This window comes from Phoenix dactylifera, chromosome 15 (genome assembly GCF_051530095.1).
Source record: "Phoenix dactylifera cultivar Ajwa chromosome 15, Ajwa_hap1_PhDact_Kaust_v1.1, whole genome shotgun sequence".
NCBI classification, from domain to species: domain Eukaryota; kingdom Viridiplantae; phylum Streptophyta; class Magnoliopsida; order Arecales; family Arecaceae; genus Phoenix; species Phoenix dactylifera.
Window position 1 is genome coordinate 3,346,439 of NC_143204.1, and position 22,422 is coordinate 3,368,860.

At 43.8% G+C, this 22,422-nt stretch overlaps 1 protein-coding gene across 2 annotated transcripts in view; it reads right to left on the minus strand.

Annotated features, from left to right (window-relative positions):
• The window catches only part of LOC103697567 (uncharacterized), a 61,757-nt gene extending 39,858 nt beyond the window's left edge, over nt 1-21,899 (minus strand). The window contains exon 1 of one of the 2 annotated variants that reach the window (XM_039118832.3): nt 21,469-21,899. In XM_039118832.3, coding sequence (XP_038974760.1) covers nt 21,469-21,604 — 136 coding nt within the window. In that variant the 5' untranslated portion in view covers nt 21,605-21,899. The remainder of the gene's footprint in view (nt 1-21,468) is intronic. The other variant, XM_039118833.3, reaches the window with a different exon arrangement.
• Nucleotides 21,900-22,422: the final 523 nt, after the last annotated feature.

The window sequence follows — 22,422 nt, forward strand, 5'->3', positions numbered from 1 at the left end:
TGAAACTCAACAATGCGAAGAAGAGGTATTCTACTTATAACATTGCGTTTTATGTTGTTGTTTAAACCCTCAAAGAAGGTCCGCCGTACCGATACCGATCGGCATACCGGCAGCAGCCCGGAGCGGTACGTATTGGTCTCGTACCAGTCTCGTACCGGTCTCGGTTGAATAGCCGAGTTTTGGATTCCGGTGGATTTTTTTTTTTTAAATTTTGTCTCTGTTAGATCTTATTGTGTCAAATTAAGTGAAATTTGATGTTTTTTTCTTGCATTTTTTATGATTTTTGATGTTTCTATGTTTAGGTTTAGGGTTGAAGATAGATGATGCATCTTATTACTTCCTTCCGTTCCAAATGATACAAATGATAAAATGATACACAAAATATCTTCAAATTAAGATAAAATCATTTACATGCATTTAAAGCACAAGTTCCTTCCGTTGTCGGCCACTTCTTTTTTAAACACGTTGTGGTCTTTCGGCCACAGTAAAAGAAGTGGCCGACAACGGCCACTTCGTTTGAAAAACCACAGCACGCCGTGCTGTGGTTTAAAAAAATTTGAAAAACTGACATATCGGTGCATACCGGCCGATTCGCACCGGTACGTCACCGGTACATGGCCGGTATCGACCGATACAGAAGATGTACCGGTCGGTTCTCCAAAAAAACCAACCCGGTACCGGATTCCATGCTGATTCGGTACCGATTTGGGGTGGTACTGGTATGTACCAGCCCGTACCGGCCCATATCCCTCAAGCATTGGAAGCACCATCTTCTTTATCGAGAGTTTGTTTTATATACTGATCATAATTCGCTGAAGTACATCAACTCCCAAAAAAAACTTAATACACGACATGCCAGACGGATAGATGTGTTGCAGCAATTTACTTTTGTTTTGAAGCATCGATCAGGCGTGGAGAATCAAGTTGCTGATGCCTTAAGCCAAAAAGCCCATCTTCTAACTCTTTTAAATGCAAAAGTAATGGGATTTGAAGACCTGAAAAATTTATATGCATCAGATTTTTATTTTCAGCCGATCTACATGGATCTATCCACAGGAAACCAACGGCAGCACATGGAGTATTCTTTTCATGACGGGTTTCTTTTTCGAGGCACAAGGCTTTGTGTCCCAAAAATTTCTCTTCGTGACCATATCATTAGGGAGATCCATAGTGGAGGACTGGACATTTTGGTCGTGATAAGACCATTGCCATGGTGGAGGATCGCTTCTTCTGGCCGACCCTGCGGAAGGACGTCAGTTGAGCCATCAAGCACTGCTGGACATGCCAACTCGCCAAGGGCACCAAGACCAATGTCGGGCTCTACTCTCCCTTGCCTCTTCCGAGTTCTCCATGGAAAGATCTTAGCATGGACTTCGTGCTAGGATTACCAAAGACGGTACGTGGTCATGACTCGATTTTTGTCATTTTCGATCGGTTTTCTAAGATGGCAGACTTCATGCCTTGTTCCAAAACTTATAATGTTTCTTGAGTGGCTGCCATATTCTTGAGAAAAGTGGTTCGTTTACATGGGCTACCAAAGACTATAGTTTCAGATCATGATGTCAAGTTCATCAGTTAGTTTTGGAAGACACTTTGGGCAAAGCTTGGCACGCGGCTGTCTTATTCCAGCGCCTATCATCCTCAAACCAATGGGCAAACTGAAGTGGTGAATCAAAGCCTTAGCAACCTACTTCATTGTTTGGTTCGTGATCATGTGACTTCATGAGATCTGATTTTGCCGAATGCAGAATTCGCCTACAACAATTCCATCAATCGAACCATTGGGCTATCTCCGTTTGAGGTTGTTCTAGGGATGAAGCCATGGCAGCCTATTGATCTAGTCCCTCTACCCAACAACTCACGGATCAGCGAGAGTAGAGAAGACTTTTCAAGGCACATCCAGAACTTACATGCTGAAGTTAGACACCGATTAGCCACCAATACCGAGCTATACAAGCAGCAAGCAGATGAAAGAAGGCGTCCCCTGGAATTCAAGGAATGAGATCTAGTTTTGATGTGGCTGCAGGCTAAACGGTTTTCTCGTAGAAATTTTCAGAAGCTTTATCCAAGAAGAGCCGGGCCATTCAAGATGCTGAAGCGATTGGGATCGAATGCTTATGTGCTAGAGTTGCCCGAGGATCTTCAAATGATCCCCATATTTAATGTTGAAGACTTGCAGCTCTATGAAGGCCACCATGCTGAAATTAAAGACACCCCGCCAATACCAGCACTCCCTCGACAATCAGCCCCGAAAGATGTAATTGAAGACATCCTTGATGATCAAATCGTTTCTACACATCAAGGAGGATACTAGAAATTTCTAGTGAAGTGGAAGAACCGATCCCTTTCAGATTGTTTGTAGTTGAAGACGGAAGAGGTCCAGCGCCTGAACCCAGACCTGTACGAGCTCTATCAGTCGCATAACTCGACAGAGCCGAGTTCTTTCGCAATAGAAGAGAATTGATGCAGGAGCATTGAGCCCAATCCCTTTGGGCGTGCGAGGATTGAGTCCATTTGTTGGGGCGTGTCAAGTCCCCTTTGAGTCCTAGTGTCCAATGCCCAAAATCCCATTGAGTCCATGGCATTGAGGAGTCCTAGATTCGTTGGAGTCTATTTCATTTTGTTTCATGACGTGTGGGAAGGAGTCCTAGCTGACTTGGACTCTAGTCCATGCGTCATGAAGAGTCCAAAGTCAAGTGCAGTCTTAGTTAGTTATTTGATTTAGTCAATCATTTGATTTAAAATTAAAAGAGTCCATGTTTAGAAGGAGTTCTTTAAATTTCAAATTGTAGGAGTCCAATTTGTCCTAACCTCTTACTCTATAAATAGGAAAGGTTGAAGAATAAAATTTAAAGAGATTAATTCATTGAGTTTTGAGATCCCCTCACATGAGAAGAGAGATTCTTCTTCCCTTGGTGCAACGCCAAGAAGTGGCTGAAGGGATAGGTGAGACGCCAACTCCCTTTCACGCCAACCCTTGGATTGAATGAGGGGGAGACTCTCTCATTCAAGCCCATAGTTATCCAACCTTATCTCACACCATACCTTGCTCACACCCACCCAGAGTTATAGTCCCATTAGAACTCCTAAACCTCCAGTCATGCCTCCAAGTCTCACGCCCAAACCCAAATCAACTTTGGGTCCAACCAAAGCCCATCCGCCCCATAACACTTCAAGCCCAAACCCCCAATTCGGCCACCTCACATTGAACTCAATTGAACCCATTAGCCATCCCCTTCCTCTTCCTCCCTTCCATCCGCAAAGAGCCCTAGCCGCCATTGAAGAGAAGGAAAAAAAAGAGAGAGAGGGAGATCAGCCGCCATCATCCAAGTTTCAGCAACCTCCCCTCCTCCGACTGCGTCATAGTGCCTCACAAATTAGTTGTTGCAAGTATCCAATCAGTGCAATATGTTCTTAGGATCCATCTTTCCCTAAAGCCTGCCACCTCAAATCGCACATGCTCCTCCAATAATGTGTTTAGGTGTATCCTCTGAAAGTGGTCTCTCATCCTTCAGTCTGAAATCATCCCTTGAAAGTTGCAGTATCTCTGTCTTAAATCATGCAAAGATTCAGGAAAATCTTTCTGCTCCATTCAGTATATTCCTATATTGAGTTCTTCGGTTGCTAAGAATCCTAATTTAGCACCTAACTAGCTCACTAAATTTTTTTCTTTCTCCTGTTTCCTTAACTCTAACCTGACATTGCATTTAGCAGCAAAACAGAATTCGAGTGCTTTAAATATCCTACTGAAGGCTTTAAACCAGATGGATCATCAGTCACAGTGTTATAAGTCATTGGAAAAAAAGGAGCAAGCAAAGGATCTAGAACAAAGGAAAAGTGACAATCAGGTTGAATGACGGCAAAGTAATCCAGCAATAGGGTTAAGGACTAATTACCAGAGTATCGGGAGTTTATTAGAAGTGACTAAAGAAGGTCAGGTAGATAAGCACATAAAGCTTTAGGGAATTCAGAAAAGAAAGAATTGGAAGATTCAACTAATCCAGAGCTTAAGAAGGCTGTTACCCCAATCTACGTTCAGAAAACAAGTAGCTACTGTCCAGAAAAATCTACGTTCAGAAATTTGGGAATTTACTGTAATAATTAGTAATCTTTAAGAACTAATAAAAACTATGTTAAAACTGTGTGTATGGATTATAAGGATCTTAAATTGGATTTGGAAGGGGTTTATTAGCAAAAAAATAATCAGTCCACAAGTACTAGCAGAAAGAATATCAAGAATTCAGATTAACATTATGAACCTAGGTTAAATATGAGATTTAGCTTGATGATGGAAAATATCGATTGTAGGATGTTAATTTGGATAGGTGAATCATCACTCACCTATCAGTTGAAAACAGCAGTTAAATTTTCAACAATTAATAAAGGGAATGAAGAAAAGAATTTGAAGAGGATGGATGAGAAGATTAAAATAAGAATTAAAAATATGTGAGAGAGAGAGAGAGGAGAGTGGCTTTTTGAGTTGAAGAATATGACAAAGCCTCAATTCTTGTCTCACAGGCCTCATGATTCAATGAGTATAAATGAAACAATCCCTTAATTAAAGCCCTACATCCCCAATTTATAAATACCCAAGATGTCCTTAGATTAGGGTGATTACCAGTAGATGCAGACCCTCTCCAATTACTAGAATAATTGAACGATCCAGATCATGCCATCCAGTCATTATTGGATTGGATAAACCTTGCATTTATGGTTGAAAGGAAAAAAAATAAAGGAGAAAAGCTAACAAAAGAGAACAGCATCATTCTCCACAACATGCTCTTAGGAAATCTAACCTAGTCGAATCACCCAAAGCCAGCCTCCTCCGATCTATAACTCTACCTTCGCCAATGTTATGCCATGTACAAAAATGTAGGATGTAGGCCAAAAAAGGATGAAATTTATGAGAAAGGATTCGCCGAAGCTTACTAACATAAAGGATAGGGTTCTATATAAATTTGAAAGTGGATTCAAATAGTCAAACTGGTAGAAATCTTGCCTCAGTAAAGGAAATCATTGTCTCTAATGTTTAATCTAATTTATTCATATCGTCATTCATATAATTTCTCTCCTGTTTTACTCATATATAATTTTGCTCCTGTGCAAAAATAAGTTTATATCACGCTACTTAGAGTTCATGATGCGATCCGATAGAATTTGATCCGTATCTCAAGATTCTTGACTCTTCTTGATTTCTGGAAGGGTAGTTCCGACCTGATTGCAGACACAATTTCTAAAGATCCGTCCGTCAGATCGATCTCAATTTTGGATATGTTGTAGATCTCCGCGTTAGCTTTCCAGCGGTAGGTCGTGGGTCTAGAGATGATGTCGGGATCTTGAGATATCAGCCTCCGACTGATGACTGCGTAGGGAAGGACGGGCTGAAAATCCGACGGGATGGAGTTGTTTGTAGAGGCTGGAAGGGATCAAGGAGGAGAGGAAGAAGAGGGAGAAGGTGGCTGGCCTCTCGGGACAGAGGTGGTGCAGCCGGATGAAGGAGGGGGCGGCGGCCTTGGACGGCGGCCTAGGGAGAGGGGGAAGGCGTCGCAAGAAGAGAAGAGAGAAGGGAAGAGAGCTAGGGCAAAAGCCTTTCAATTAATTTTTGCATACTGAAATAGGTGCTCACCACATCTATTTATAGGTGGCTACCTGACCCCTTAACTTGACTTGATCTAATTGAATTCAAGAAACAACTAAACCCAAAGCGACTTTAATAAAGGCCAAGTCGGCTAACCCGAGCAAGGCTATGCTGAAATAAAATTAACATCAAGGACTCAAAAGCAAAAATAACCAAATGATTAAGTCCGAGGCGGTCTAGTGGATCCAACCGCATCACTCCACCACGCTTTCTTTAACCTTGTCCTCAAGGTCGGAAGTCAGGGAAACGATCAAGTATCTTAGTCTCAAACTCCCATGTGGCCTGGTCTGATGCTCTCCCCAGCCACTCCACTAGTATCTGGGTTTCCAGTCGTCCTTTTACTCGTATTCTGCGCTTCGCCAGCACTCGAACTAGCTCCACTACCTCGTCCTCCGGTGGCTCATGTATGATTGGGCCGACAGATGTCTTGGGTCCAAGCCGGGCCCTCAGAAGCGACACGTGAAATACCGGATGAACTCTTGATGTAGTCGGCAAGTCCAAGCGATACGCCACGGGTCCAATGCGCTCCATTATCTGAAAGGGCCCATAGAAGCGATGAGAGAGCTTCTGGTTCGCCATGGGCCGCAGTGTCAACTGTCGATAAGGCTGCACCTTGACGTATACCCAGTCGCCCACCACGTATACTGGATCTCTGTGCTTCCGATCATGCAGCTGCTTCATCCTGTTCTGCGCAGTCGTTATGTGGAACTTTAACCGCCGTAAGGTAGCATCGCGGTCTAAGAGCTCAAAATCTGCCTCTGTCCGGTCCGCATGTGACAGTGGATCATAAACTCGCAGAGTCGGTGGTACTCGTCCATACACCGCCTCAAAGGGTGTCATCCCTATGGCTGAGTGGAAAGCGGTGTTGTACGAATACTCGGCCCAAGGTAAATAAGAAAGCCACTCTCGGGGCCGATCACCAATCATACAGCGCAAGTACTGCTCGATGCAGCGGTTTACCACCTTGAGGATGATAGTGTTATTTTGATGATTAACAAGCAATTATCTAGAGTATGTTATAAGTTAAATTGATACTTCATTTATAAGACTATTACTCTCAGGATATTTGTATAAATTGATATAGATACATTTCATTGTTTATTTGAATGAATCTAACCTTGAGATACAGCAAAGTGTGGATTGAGTCGACCCAAAGGATGATTGGGTCGACCCCGGCACATCAAGAAATCATTTGGCACACTTCTGCAAAAATGGCACAGATGAACAGTGAGTTGGGTCGACCCAAGGAAAGCATGAGTCGACCCAAACATCAAGATCCTCAAAACAAGACAGAACAATGGTTCTCTGGATTCACTGAGAGGGTCGACCCAAGAAGTAGTTGAGTCGACCCAAGCTTGAGTCGACCCAAACCCTGAGAGGGTCGACCCAAAGGCAAGACAGAAAAGAAGACAGAAAATGGTTCTCTGGAATTACTGAGAGGGTCGACCCAAGAAGAAGTTGAGTCGACCCAAGTGAACTTTGAGTCGACCCAAAGAATGGTTGGGTCGACCCAAGGGAAGGAAGGCTGAATTTCAAGTTTCTGTGTTTTCTGAGAGAGTCGACCCAAGGAATGTTTGAGTCGACCCAAGTGAAAGTTGGGTCGACCCAAGGACAGGTTGAGCCGACCCAAACACGGGCTGAAGCATAACGGCTAGTTCTGCAGATGTACTTTTTGTCCTTTCCAAAGTCAGTAACGGCTAGTTTTTGAATTCTAACCATTGGGGCTTGTTCAATGGATGTAGGAGACTATTTAAAGTGGCACTATTCATCAGATAGAACAACCTTTTGAAAGCAATATCAAAGAGTACACAAGAAAACAAAAGTGCCCTAATCTTCTTCATCCAAGTGCTTCATTCAAGAATCAAAGAAAGGGGTTGAGCAGATTCAAAGAGTCATCAAGAGCTCCATCCTCCCTTGTAGAGTGAAGCATTCTTGACAAAGAAGAGAGAAGCCACTTCAAAGCGATAAATATTTTCTATACTCTTCTTTGTAGTTTATATTGTTTCATTTGCTCATTTAGGAGTTTAAATCTTCCTTCTTTATTTATTAAACAACTTGTAAAGGTTGGTTGGTGAGCCCGGAAAACCAACGGAGTAGGTTGATTGGTGAACCCGGAAAACCAACTGTAAAGGTTCGTTGGTGAGCCTGTAAAACCAACAAAGGTTTTTGGTGAACCCGGAAAACCAAAGTGTAAAGGTTCGTTGGTGAGCCCGTAAAACCAACAAAGGTTTTTGGATTGTGAGCCCGGAAAACAATCCAACTGTAATCCGCGAGATTATAGTGAATTTCCAAGGGGTCGCTTGGGGAGTGGACGTAGGTGCTAAGGAGAGCACCGAACCACTATACTTTGTGTTGTTTGTGTTGTGATTTGCTTTAGCTTACTAACCATCCATTTGATTTGAGTAAGATAGTTTAAATTTAAAAAGAAACCAATTCACCCCCCCCCCCTCTTGGCTTGTCACCTTGGGTAACAAGTGGTATCAGAGCGAGGTGCTCTAATAGTACTCATTGATCTCACAATCAAGAGTTAAAGATCATGACAACCCAAGTGGGATGTTCTATGAGTGAGGGGCAATCCACAAATAGACCACCTCTATTTAATGGCACAAACTACACATATTGGAAAGCTAGAATGAGGATATTCATTCAAGCTTCAGACTATGAACTATGGCAAATCATCACTAGAGGACCTCACACACACCCACACTTAACATAGAGGGCACTATCATACCCAAACCAGAAATGGATTGGAATGAAAGTGATAGAAGATTAGCACAGTTAAATGCAAAAGCTATAAATATACTTTACTGCTCATTAGATGTAAATGAATTTAATAGAATATCTACTTGCACTACTGCCAAAGAAATTTGGGACAGACTTGAGGTCACACATGAAGGGACCAATCAAGTTAAGGAGTCAAAGATAAACATATTAGTACACAAGTATGAATTGTTTAAAATGGAATCTACTGAGTCCATAACTGATATGTTTACTCGTTTTACTGATATTATAAATGGGCTTAAGAGTTTAGGAAAGTCTTACTCTAACTCTGATTTGGTGCGAAAAATTCTCAGGTCTCTACCAAGGAATTGGGAGGCCAAGGTAACCGCTATTCAAGAAGCAAAGGACCTCAACACACTGCAGTTAGAGGAGCTTCTAGGATCACTCATGACCCATGAGTTGACAATGAGGCAAAATTCAGAAGATGAGGTCAAGAGAAGAAAGCCCATTGCCCTAAAGACTACCACCCCTAAACAACTAACTGAATCAGAAGATTCAGATGATGATGAAGAAATCGATGAAGAAGGGATGGCTGTGCTTGGAAGAAAATTCAGAAAATTTATGAGAGGTAAGAATAGGTTCCATAAAAAGAAACCCTTCCTTAAAGGTAACTCAAGCAAAGAAAAGGGTAAGGACAAAGAAAAGGAAAAAGAAACTCCCATTTGCTATGAGTGTAACAAACCCGGGCATTATAAGATAGATTGCCCAGATTTGAAGTGGATGGCAAGAAAGTTGAAAAAGAAGAATTTCATGGCTGAATGGAGTGAAAGTGAGGAATCAAGTTCGGAGGAGGAAGATCATCAAGAGACGGCCCAAATGTGTCATATGGCCAATGACGATGAGGTAGATTCTGAACTTGACTGTGATTTTACTGTTGATGAATTACATGATGCATTCTTAAAACTCATGGAAGAACATAAGAAACTAATTAATAGAAATAAAGTTTTAAAAGAAGAAAATCAATCTCTTATTAAGGACAAGTTAAAACTGTCTCATACCTGTGAAACTTTGAGTAGGAAACTTACAAATGAAACCAAGGATCTAATTGCTGAAAATATCAAGCTAAAAGAAGATGCTGAAAAATATAAATCCTTGGTAGATAAATTTACACTTAGTTCTACCAAATTAAATATGATTCTTGATAGCCAAAAAGCTGTATATGATAAGGCTGGTTTAGGATATAGAACAAATAGGAAACAAAAATTCTTAAAGAACATTTTTGTAAAAGCTAAAAGTGAAAATATTACTTGTTATTGCTGCAATAAGTTCGGACATAGAGCATATGAATGTAACTTTAGAAAGTCCAGTCAAAACAAATCAAGTTATAATCAAAAGATTAACTTCAAGAAAGTTTGGGTTCCAAAAGGAACATGGAGTACTAACCCTAAAGGACCCAACTTAGTTTGGGTACCTAAAGTTTCTTCTTGATCTTGATTGCAGGTGTGTCTTACAGCTGATAAAGTGGAAAAACGATGGTATCTAGATAGCGGCTGTTCAAGACACATGACCGGTGACGTAGATCAATTTGTCACCTTGGAATCAAAGAAAGGTGGAGTAGTAACCTATGGAGACAATGGTAAAGGGCATATCATTGGAAAGGATAAAATTTTCATTGCTCCATCTATTTTTATAGAAAATGTCTTATTAGTTAAGGGTTTGAAACATAACCTTCTTAGTATAAGTCAATTTTGTGATAAAGGGTTTAAAGTTACATTTGAAGCATCTGTATGCATAATCACTAATCCTAAAGATAATAGCATTGTACTTGTAGGACAAAGGCAAAGAAATATTTACTTAGTAGATCTTCATGAGTTAGGCAGGAAAAATGGTTTATGCTTAATTACTAATGAAGAAAAGAAAAATGAAACTAGTTGGCTTTGGCATCGAAGATTAGGACATGCTAGTATGGAATTAATATCAAAACTAGTTAAGAAGGAATTAATAAAAGATGTGCCAAAATTGATCTTTGAAAAGGACAAAATATGTGGACCATGTTCATTGGGAAAACAAAGTAAATCATCTTTCAAATCGAAGAATGTAGTATCAACAACTAGACCATTTGAACTCATACACATGAATTTATTTGGACCTACTAGAACTACAAGTCTAGGAGGGAAGAAATATGGACTAGTTATTGTTGATGATTTTTCAAAGTATACATGGGTTTCATTTTTGGCACATAAGAATGAAGCATTTTCAGAATTTTTGAAACTATATAATAATATCATAAATGAAAAGAAACTCACCTTAGTAGCAATTCGAAGTGATCATGGTACGGAATTTGAAAATCAACACTTTGAAGAATTTTGCACTAAAAATGGAATATCACATCAATTTTCAGCACCTAGAACGCCTCAACAAAATGGGGTTGTTGAAAGGAAAAATAGGACATTGGCAGAAATGGCACGCACAATGTTGTGTGAGTCAAATCTTCCAAAGTACTTTTGGGCTGAAGCTATAAACACTGCTTGCCATATTCTAAATCGAGTTTTAATACGACCTATAACCAAGAAAACTCCTTATGAACTCTGGAAGAATAAGAAACCAACTGCTAAATATCTTAAAGTTTTTGGATGTAGATGTTTCATCTTAAACAATGGCAAGGAGGATCTAAGTAAATTTGATGCCAAGTCAGATGAAGGTATCTTCTTAGGATACTCCACATCTAGCAGGGCATACAGAGTATTCAATAAAAGAACCTTAGTAGTGGAAGAGTCAGTCAATATTATATTTGATGAGTCTGATAGTGAGTCTGCTAGGAAAGAAAATATTGTTGATGATGATACAGGAATTATCGATTTTGAAAAGTTGAATATTGATGACGTGCCAAATCAAGATAAGGGAGATGATAGTGTGCCACCACAATCCCAAAACTTGCCAAAGGAATGGAGGTATGCATATGGACATCCTAAAGACTTAATCATTGGTGATCCATCTCAAGGGGTAAGAACTCGATCATCTCTTAGGAATTTAAATGATTATCTTGCTTTCGTTTCACAATTAGAACCTAAGACTTATGAAGAAGCTGAAAAAGATACTAACTGGATAAATGCCATGCAAGAAGAATTAAATCAATTCAAAAGAAGTAATGTATGGACATTAACTGAAAGACCAAAGCATAATTCAGTAATTGGAACAAAATGGATATTTAGAAATAAATTAGATGAAAATGGATTAGTTATAAGAAATAAGGCTAGACTTGTAGCTAAGGGATACAATCAAGAAGAAGGAATAGATTTTGATGAGACATTTGCTCCTGTAGCTAGATTAGAGGCTATTAGATTACTTCTAGCATTTGCATGTTTCATGGATTTCAAATTATATCAAATGGATGTGAAGAGTGCATTCTTAAATGGTTTTATTGAGGAGGAAGTATATGTAGAACAACCTCCAGGTTTTGAGAATCATGAATTGCCAAATCATGTCTTTAAACTATATAAGGCATTATATGGATTAAAGCAAGCATCTAGGGCTTGGTATGATCGATTAAGCAAATTTCTGCTTAATAATGACTTTAGTAGAGGAAATGTAGATAAAACTCTATTTCTCAAAAGAAAGGACAAAAATCTATTAGTCGCGATAACGGCCTACTTCTTCACATCCATCGCGCAATGCATGCAGTTATTTATAGACAGAAAGATGGTACAAATATATGTAGATGACATAATCTTTGGTGCCACAAATGATACTCTTTGCAAAGAATTTGCTGATTTAATGCATGGAGAATTTGAAATGAGTTTGATGGGAGAACTAAGCTTCTTTCTAGGATTACAAATCAAACAAACTAAAGAAGACATTTTCATTCATCAAACTAAGTATACAAAGGAAATACTAAAGAAGTTTGGGAATGAAAATCATAAGGGAGTAGGCACTCCAATGAATCCCACTAGCAAGCTAGACAAGGATGAAAAAGGGAGGTCGAACCGCTGTCACCATATTCCCTCACTGCCGCGTACCTTAACCGCTGTATTGATATCAAGCTCTATAGAGGACTAATTAGATCCTTGCTCTATCTTACTGCTAGTAGACCCGACATCGTATTTAGTGTAGGAATATGTGCTAGATACCAATCGGATCCTAAGGAGTCACATTTAAGTGCTGTTAAGAGAATCCTTAGATATTTAAGAGGAACTACCAATATAGGGCTATGGTACTCAAGGGACTCCTGTCTAAATTTGCTTGCGTATTCAGATGCTGATTTTGCCGGATGCAAATTAGATAGGAAGAGCACAAGTGGCACATGTCAATTCTTAGGAAATAACTTAGTATCATGGTTTAGCAAAAAGCAGAATTCAGTGGCACTGTCCACAGCTGAAGCTGAATATATAGCTGCTGGTAGTTGTTGTGCTCAAGTATTATGGCTTAAGCAACAACTAGAGGATTATGGAGTTAAACTAGATAATATTCCTATTAAGTGTGATAATACTAGTGCCATCAATCTTACTAAAAATCCAGTTCAGTACTCTAAAGCCAAACACATAGAAATAAGGTACCATTTTATTAGGGATCATGTGCAAAATGGAAATATATGTATTGAGCATATATGCACTGAAAAACAATTAGCCGACATATTTACGAAACCATTGAGTGAAGATAGATTCTGCATGCTAAGGAGGGAATTAGGCATATGTGATCCTTTTTATTGAAGAAATATAAAAGGGAGCTAGTAGTCTCATGATACATTCTTCCAATTTCTAAAATCCCATGAAACATGAGTCAAATTTGTTATCTAGAGATTCCTTACTCATGTATCATTGTCCCATAAAGAGTTTATAAGGATTGGAAGCAAGAAAAATTCTTACAAGCAAAAAGGAAGAGAAAAGAAAAAATTCTGCACTTGGGTCGACCCAACCCTGAATAGGGTCGACCCAACGTTGAGTCGACCCAAGAAAAATCTTGAGTCGACCCAACGTCGGGACCCCACTGTTAAAAGGGGACCCGAGAGCATTGTTAGGGCACTGTTTGCCCTTGTCCTCTTCTGAATACTCTAATCCCCACTCTCCAAACTCCTCCAAACTCCTCCAAACAGTAGATTACCTTGAGATCTTAGAGAAATGGGACCCAAAAGAGCCGTAGCCAAGAGATCCGGAAGAGTCACACAGATCCAACGGGAGGAAAGGCAACCTACGGAGCCATCTACCGTGTCTCCACGACGTGAGGCATGTGCGGAGGCCCCTCCTCCTCCTTCCCCCTCAGTGATACTTGCAAGATTTGCGGGGAGACCGGTTACAACGGGGAGAAGGATCCATTCCGAGTTCTTTGATCAAGAAGGGTTTCGGTTGAGGGAATGGATCCAAAGGCAAGGTTGGGAGTATCTTTGCTCCCTAGACGTGATGATCTACCCCGGATTGGTTCAGGAGTTCTATGCCTTCCTCAAAACTGGTATGGGAGGGCTTGTTTCGGAAGTTCGAGGGGTTCGAGTTCGAGTTTCCGAGGAGAGCTTGAGTGAGCTACTTCATCTACCCTGCGTAGGAGCCACTCCGGAAAAGCCTGAAAACAAAATGAGAGCTCTACAGTTGATCATGGAAAATGAGAACTTCGACTTTTCCGCGAAGGTAATAGCTAGTTCTCTTACTGCTGAAATGAGATTACTGCTCAGTATAATAAATAGAATCTTATTTCCAAAGACCGGGAGATTCGATCTCATCACAGAGCGAGATCTAGCAGTGATGGAGTGTATGATTCAGGGGATTCCCCTAAATCTTCCGGCCATGATACTGAGACAGATGAGGAAGGTGATGTGCAACTCCAGGGTATCACTACCTTATGGTATGATACTCACCTTGATTTTTCGACAGCACGGTTTAGCTCTCGAGGAGGCATCCAAGAGTCTGCATCATACTGACACATACACTGCACGGACACTTATATGCATGGGATATGAGAAAGTGAACGGGCAGTGGATTCACACTGGAGCAGGCATTCAGGGTGAGGCACCAGAAGGAGATGCACCAGAGGATGAGGATGAGGAGCATATGGATCATCCTACTGCACCTTCAGAGGCTGGACCATCATCATCCGTTCCTCCGAGAGATACGGATGAGTTCTGGAGCAGGATGACTGAGCTCATGTCAGCTCAGGCGAGGACTATCACTGACGGGCTAACGAGCCGATTGGACGCCCGATTGGACGTCATGTCTGCTGAGATCAGTGATCTGAGGCAGCAGATAGGAGCACTCCGGAGAGAGAGAGAGACCCATGGACCATCTGTGCCACAGGCTGCTGAGTCAGAGATTTCGGCACAGAGTCATCCAGCTCGTCGTGCTCCACGCCAGACACAGTCTCACCAGGCTCGACCTCCCCTCGCCACGTACACTAGGAGGATGAGGACTAGATCCCAGCCGTTAGAGTCTCCCTAGGCTGATCTTAGCATCTATGTTTAGAGCCTAGGCTAGATATCTAGTTCTCGTATGTATTTTGCTTTTATCATGTATCTTTAAACTTTGATTCAGGAACATTGTATCTGTTTTTGTTTTTGGCATGAATGTATGAAAATGTTCCCATTTTGATCAATGAAATTTGAAGTTTGGTATTTATTGCATCTTTCCCATGTATCTTTTTGATGATAACAAAAAAAGGGAGAAGTAAAGAAAGAATATTTATTTTAGAAGAAGTAAAGATCTTAGGGGAGAAGTAAAGATATTGTTTAGAGTAAATAAAGTAACAAAAAGGGGAGAACTAAAGATATCTTTAGAGTAAGTAAAGAAAGATCAATAAGAGCAAAAGTAAAGAAAGTTAAAGAAAGGAGAAGTAAAGAAAAAGAAATAAGAAGTTATGTAAAGAAAGAGAAATAAGAACTTATGCAAGAAAAGAGAAATAATTGGGCAAACAAATTGAAAATCATATAAGAAAGCTTATACATCCAAGGGGGAGCAATTTGTAACAATGAATTCCCAAGGGGTCACTTGGGGAGTGGACGTAGGTGCTAAGGAGAGCACCGAACCACTATACTTTGTGTTGTTTGTGTTGTGATTTGCTTTAGCTTACTAACCATCCATTTGACTTGAGTAAGATAGTTTAAATTTAAAAAGAAACCAATTCACCCCCCCCTCTTGGCTTGTCACCTTGGGCAACACACCTCCGTCTGCCCATCGGTCTGAGGGTGGTAAGCCGAGCTCATGACAAGCTTCGTCCCTTGCTGTTTGAAGTAAGCCTGCCAGAATGCGCTAACAAAAATGCGGTCACGATCAGAAACAATAGTCCGAGGCATACCATGTAATCGAGCAATGTCCCGTATGTAGACCTCTGCCACCCGTCGAGCAGAAAATGGATGTGCGAGCGCCGAAAAGTGGGCATACTTGCTGAGGCGGTCCACAACGACCATGATCACTGAGTACCCTCGAACTAATGGCAGCCCCTCAATGAAGTCCATCGACACATCCTCCCAAACCTGATCAGGAATCGGTAAAGGCTGAAGTAGACCTGCAGGTCGCAGTGAATCCGCCTTCGCCCTTTGGCACACATCGCATTGCTGTACATAAGCTTTGACTGCTGCCTTCATGCCTACCCACGTACAGCTCTGGCTCAGCCTCTTGTAAGTCCTGAAAAATCCCTCGTGTCCAGCAAAAGGAGTATCATGGAAGTGCTGGATCAATACCTGCCGCATGGCTGAATCGGTGGGCACGCGGATCAACCCATGGTCCAGAATCAACCCATCTCGGTCCTCCATCTCGGGATGACTGCTCGGATCTGCTGCCAGCTCCCTCTGGATCTGTACTAGGTCCGGATCCCGGCATGTAGCGGTCCTCAAGTCTGAAATAAAAGGAAAAACCGGCGTAGTCAAAGCCGCCAACTCGCCGGACTCGGGATGGCGCGATAGTGCATCCGCCACTCGATTTTCTGCGCCCTTTTTGTACACCATCTCATAGTCGTAGCCGAGAAGCTTCGACACCCACCTCTGCTGGGCTGGAGTATGTATGCGCTGCTCAAGAAAAAATGGAAGGCTCTGCTGATCAGTCCGAACGATGAATCGGCGGCCGATAAGGTACGGCCTCCACTTTGTGACTGCATGGATGACCGCCATCATCTCCCTCTCATATGTGGACAGCGAGCGGGTCCTAGGGGACAACGCCTTGCTCATGAAAGCAATTGGCCGTCCCTCCTGCATCAAAACAGCACCAATGCCGGCACCGGAAGCATCGCACTCGACTACAAACGGTTTGGCGAAATCGGGTAGCGCCAAAACCGGGGCCGTCGTCATGGCTTCCTTGAGCTTCTCGAATGCTTCCGTCGCTGCCTCGGTCCATCTAAACTCGCCCTTTCGCAGCAACAGGGTCAGTGGCGCGGCGATCTTTCCATATCCCTCCACAAACCGGCGGTAATAACCGGTTAGGCCCAAAAATCCTCGCAGCTCCTTTTGGTTCTTCGGTAGCGGCCACTCGGTCATGCAATGTATCTTTGCTTGGTCCGGCTCCACACCTACAGCAGAGATGACATGGCCTAGGTACTCGACCTTCGGCTCGGCCCATAGGCACTTAGATCGCTTAACCTTCAATTGATTTCTGCGCAGAATTTTCAGCACTTCCTCTAAGTGCTCTAGGTGCTCCTGCCATGAACGACTGTAAACCAGTATGTCATCGAAGAATACAAGGACATACCGTCGTAGTAATGGTCTGAATATGTCATTCATGAGCCCCTGGAACGTCGCTGGTGCATTGGTGAGGCCGAACGGCATCACCCGGAACTCATAATGGCCATCGTGTGTCCGAAACGCCGTCTTGTGCACATCTTCGGGCCTGACACGGATCTGGTGGTATCCGGCACGAAGATCAAGTTTGCTGAAGTATTCCGCACCAGCAAGCTCATCCAACAGCTCCTCGATGACTGGAATCGGATACCGGTCCTTAACGGTGATCGCGTTAAGTGCCCGGTAGTCAACGCAGAATCGCCACGTCCCGTCCTTCTTATGTACCAGCAGCACCGGCGATGAATATGAGCTTCTACTGGGCTGAATGATGCCGCTCTCCAACATCTCTCGTACCATCTTTGAGATCTCCTCCTTCTGAACGTGCGGGTAGCGGTAAGGCCTCACATTCGCCGGTTCTGCTCCCGGTACAATCTCTATGTGATGATCGTGCTCCCTCTCGGGTGGAAGACCATGAGGCTCCTCAAATAAATCTGCGAACCCCTGTAAGAGAGCAGCCAAATCAGTAGGTATACCTGCCTCCGTCGTGGTCTCCGTCGACAGAGGTAAGAGCTGCATCAAGTAGCTGTGCGCGTCGGGTCCGGGCAAGCCGACTAGGGGCTGAAGTGCAGCCCTTGGGCTAGGCCGAATGCCATCCAATCTAACTCGCCGTCCGCTCCGTCTGAAAGTCACCCACATCTCGGCGAAGTCGAATGTAACCGGGCCAAGACTCTGCAGCCACTGCGTACCAAGGACCAAATCAGCTCCTCGTAATGCCAACGGATAGAGATCGAGCTTGAATTGGCTGCCCTGGATCGTCAAAGTGATGCCTCGGCATATCCCCTCCGCCCTCAACGTGGCTCCGTCACCCAATGCCACGTCGAAGCCCAATGTCGGTTCTGCTATGAGACCGATCTGTTTGACGAGCCTCTCATCCAAAAAATTGTGGGTGCTGCCCGTATCTATGAGGATACGCACCACACGTCTTTTGATCATGCCGTCCACGCGTAGCGTTTTCGGTGTCGCCGATCCAGAGTAGGCATGCAATGAAATCTGAGGTGGCACGTCCTCTTCCTTGGCCTCTAAATCTTGGGACTCATCCTCAGCAACCTCATCACCATCTTCAGCCACGGCCTCGTCCTCCAATCCGTCGATCAACATCACCGCTCCGACGGGCCGCGCGCACCGGTGTCCCGGTGTAAATTTCTCGTCGCAGCGAAAATATAGGCCTTTTGCTCGACGTTCCTCCACTTGTGCTGGTGTCAAGGTCCTCCCGGGTGGACGCTCAACCCTCTTGACGTCACCTGACAAGCGAAGAGGGGTCCTCGGCCCTGTGTTGGCTGCTGCAACCGTCGGCGCTCTCGGCTGGCCGATGGAGCCCCCTGCGGTTTGGCCGGCCCGGGGGTTGGTCCAGCTGCCCCATGCCGCTGATCGAGTGGTCTTGATCTTCTCTTCCACCATTAGGGCCAAGGCAAAGGCATCCTCCAGAGATTGTGGCCGCAAAGTCCTCACCTCGGCTTGAATGTCGACACGAAGTCCTCCGAGGTATACGCTTTTCAGCGCGGAGTCGCTCCACCCCACCACTCGGTTGCTGATCCTCTCAAACTCCTCTTGAAAGGCTCTAACAGTAGTCTTTTGGGTGACCCTTGATAGCATAGACTGGAAGTCATCGTACTCGGTAGGGCCGAAACGCCGACAAATTGCTGCAGAAAAATCCTCCCAACCGTTGAAAGGTCGGGCTCGGTCGACGGTTTGAAACCATCGCAGGGCGGTCTCTTCTAGGTGAAAAGATGAGATCAATACCTTTTGGTCCTCCGTTGTGCCATGGTAGTGAAAGAACCGCTCAGCTCGATACACCCAATCGAGAGGATCGCCGTCTTTAAACTTGGGAAATTTCAGCCTAAGAGTCAGTCCGCGATTTCCTCCCTCTCGATCTCCATTACGGTCCCGATCTCGTTCATATCCTCGGCGTGGGTACTCTCCCACACGCTGGTTCCTCATCTGAAAATTTTGGATGGGATCATCCTCCATATCCGACCCGTCATCGATGCCAATCGGGCTCATCCCCCGAGCCCTAGCGCGTGCGCCAATCGGTATGAGCTCGGGTCGAGGTCTAGGTCGATCTTCTCCTTGGTCCAGCCGCATCTCCTCTGGTGGGTTGGGAAGGAGAGGCTCACGAGGAGGGGGTCCCCTCCGTCCTGGTCGTCCACGGGTAGGGGCCAGAGATTCCACCCGGGTCCGACGCGGAGCTCCCCCCGGTGGAGTTTCTTGCCGCTGATTTAGCAATAGTTGCAACATCATCTCGATATGGCATTGCGTGGTATCCATCTTCTCCATCAATTGTTGTTGGCTCTGCTGCATAGTTGTTTGATTCCCATGCAAGAACTCCAAGAGACGGTCGGTGGAATCAAGATCGCGTCTCAGGTCCGCCGAGGCCGCGGGTGATCGCGAGCCTTCTTGATGTGGGTCAATGCCCTTTGAAGATGCCGCTTCTTGCTGCTTCGAGGTTGTAGAGCGGGTGTTCACCATCTTCCAAGGCCAAGGATTGAACTGCTCTGATACCAAATTGATGCGATCCGATAGAATTTGATCCGTATCTCAAGATTCTTGACTCTTCTTGATTTCTGGAAGGGTAGTTCCGACCTTATTGCAGACACAATTTCTGAAGATCCGTCCGTCAGATCGATCTCAATTTTGGATATGTTGTAGATCTCCACGTTAGCTTTCCAGCGGTAGGTCGTGGGTCTAGAGATGATGTCGGGATCTTGAGATATCAGCCTCCGACTGATGACTGCGTAGGGAAGGACGGGCTGAAAATCCGACGGGATGGAGTTGTTTGTAGAGGCTGGAAGGGATCAAGGAGGAGAGGAAGAAGAGGGAGAAGGTGGCTGGCCTCTCGGGACAGAGGTGGTGCAGCCGGATGAAGGAGGGGGCGGCGGCCTTGGACGGCGGCCTAGGGAGAGGGGGAAGGCGTCGCAAGAAGAGAAGAGAGAAGGGAAGAGAGCTAGGGCAAAAGCCTTTCAATTAATTTTTGCATACTGAAATAGGTGCTCACCACATCTATTTATAGGTGGCTACCTGATCCCTTAACTTGACTTGATCTAATTGAATTCAAGAAACAACTAAACCCAAAGCGACTTTAATAAAGGCCAAGTCGGCTAACCCGAGCAAGGCTATGCTGAAATAAAATTAACATCAAGGACTCAAAAGCAAAAATAACCAAATGATTAAGTCCGAGGCGGTCTAGTGGATCCAACCGCATCAGTTCATTCCAGAATACAGATCCAATCAGCCAGTGCTCCCATGAAGACCATGCATACAATAATTTGCAATACCTATGGAAAATTAGCAAATAAAAACATAAAAGGATTGAGAAAAATTTATGTGTTCGACAACTATGGGCTCGTTTGGTTCGCGGGAAGCATTTTCCTTCCTAGGAATATGATTCCTGGGAAACAAATTCCTAGGAAGAGGATGCCTAGGAAAGTACTTTTGGCATGTTTGGTTGACCATGGAAAAGTGACAAATTTCCAAGGTGCTTATGTTTGGTTGGCCATCCACTTTCCTAGGAAAGTTATATATAATTCCTATTATGCCCTTAATAAAAATTAGTTTTTTAATGCCTCTTTAATGCTTCTTTAATGCTGAAGGGACGTTTTGGGAAAAAATAAAAATGGAGTGATTCCCGCCTCATGGGAAAGTAACTTTCCCATGTTTCTCATGGGAAAGACTTTCCCATGAAATATGGGAATCACATTCCCATGGGAATACAACTTTCCCTTCTCTCTCCTTTGAAAACTCCAACCAAACAAGAGGCATCTCATTACTTTCCCGTTGACCACACTTTCCCCCCTTCTTTTCCCGCGAACCAAACGAGCCCTATATCTATTTACTCTATTCCTAGTTCTATGATCTTCTCTAGTTCACGACATTCACACTGCACCTAATCAAAGCAGATGCAGGTCTATAACGTCAATAACATAGCATAACTACTCTAGAATACTTACTAGTAAGTAAGCATTCCCAAGAAGAACATGATATATCATGTGTCTGAGTTACAAAACAGAAAATTCTAGGGGGTAAAGTCAGCGTCTGTACTGTAGTTACAATTGCATTAGCAGAAGGAAACCATAAAATCTTTGTTGAAGCAGAAAGCAATGACACAACATGGGAGAACAGAAACAATGAAACAATACTACACAATCGTCTGAAATAATAAGAAAGAACAACATGTACTCCTTGCTGTGAATCAGTATGAAATCCTTGGAATTAGAGAAAATATCTGCTTCATCAAAAGTCATAATATGAAGAGAGCACAAGTTTTTTTAAATAGCACGCGGCATTGTGATCTCTAGGACCTAGCAACCTCATCAAAATGCAACAAATATATAAGCGGAGTTATTTAGTATCAAGAGAAAGAGCGCACCGGTTGCGCTCATGTCCAAGAAAACGTTGCAGCCCACAAACAGCTTCAAATGAGACTTCTCCTTCTGCAGGACCGGAAAGCAGCCGAACACTTGGCGCCTTGGGAGACAGGTGGAAGCCCAGGAAGCGCAGAACATGGACAGGAAACCCAACTAGTCCTTTGAGGAGGTGGGGGAGGCGGGCGAAGCGGAAGAGGGATGGTACTGGCGGGAGTGGGAATGGGAGGTGAAGGGCTCCTGTTATTCTTGTGGCGGAGATGGTCACGGAGCGACTGGGTTTATCGATTTAGTTCGCAGGTCCCCGCTTTCGCAGGAGCCACTTGGACCGGCGTGCCTTCTCTTTCCGCCCTAGGCCGCGAGGGCGGAGAAAGAAGAGATGGAGGATTGGGAGAAGGGAGTCGCACGCCAGTCCGAGTCGAGCGAGACTCCTTTACCTTTGCTTTTCCTGCGAAAGCTGGGACCTGCGAACTAGGTTGCGTTAAGAAAAAACAGGCCACTGAAACCAGTGGACTAGGCCCGGTCCACTTGGCTGAGCCAGCCAATTTTTGGACCAACCTTCACATGTGACGCACGTAAGTAAGATAGGAAAAAAAAAAAACTTCAACCGAGAGTCTTCTTTCTTCCCGATTGCATCGAAGATCGAAAAGCTCATTATAATCCAAAAACCGGCCGAATAAGGCTGGAGATCTCCTCCTCCTCTTTCAAGTTCATCCAAAATTAAGCCACCGATCCTAAGCTTCTTTTCTGGATCATCTTTCTCGATTTGTCATCAAAAGGAGTCACCGGACCATCTTGCCAGACCGAGGTAAGTGTTCCTCATCTCCTTCTCTGTCACCCAAGATTTAGGTGTGAACCATCACGATTTGAGCCACCGAATCACCGAAAAATCGTTCGAAATAGGGGTGCCCTGTTTCGGTATTCATCTTCCAATCCCACTGCCACCAGTCGCTGGGTTT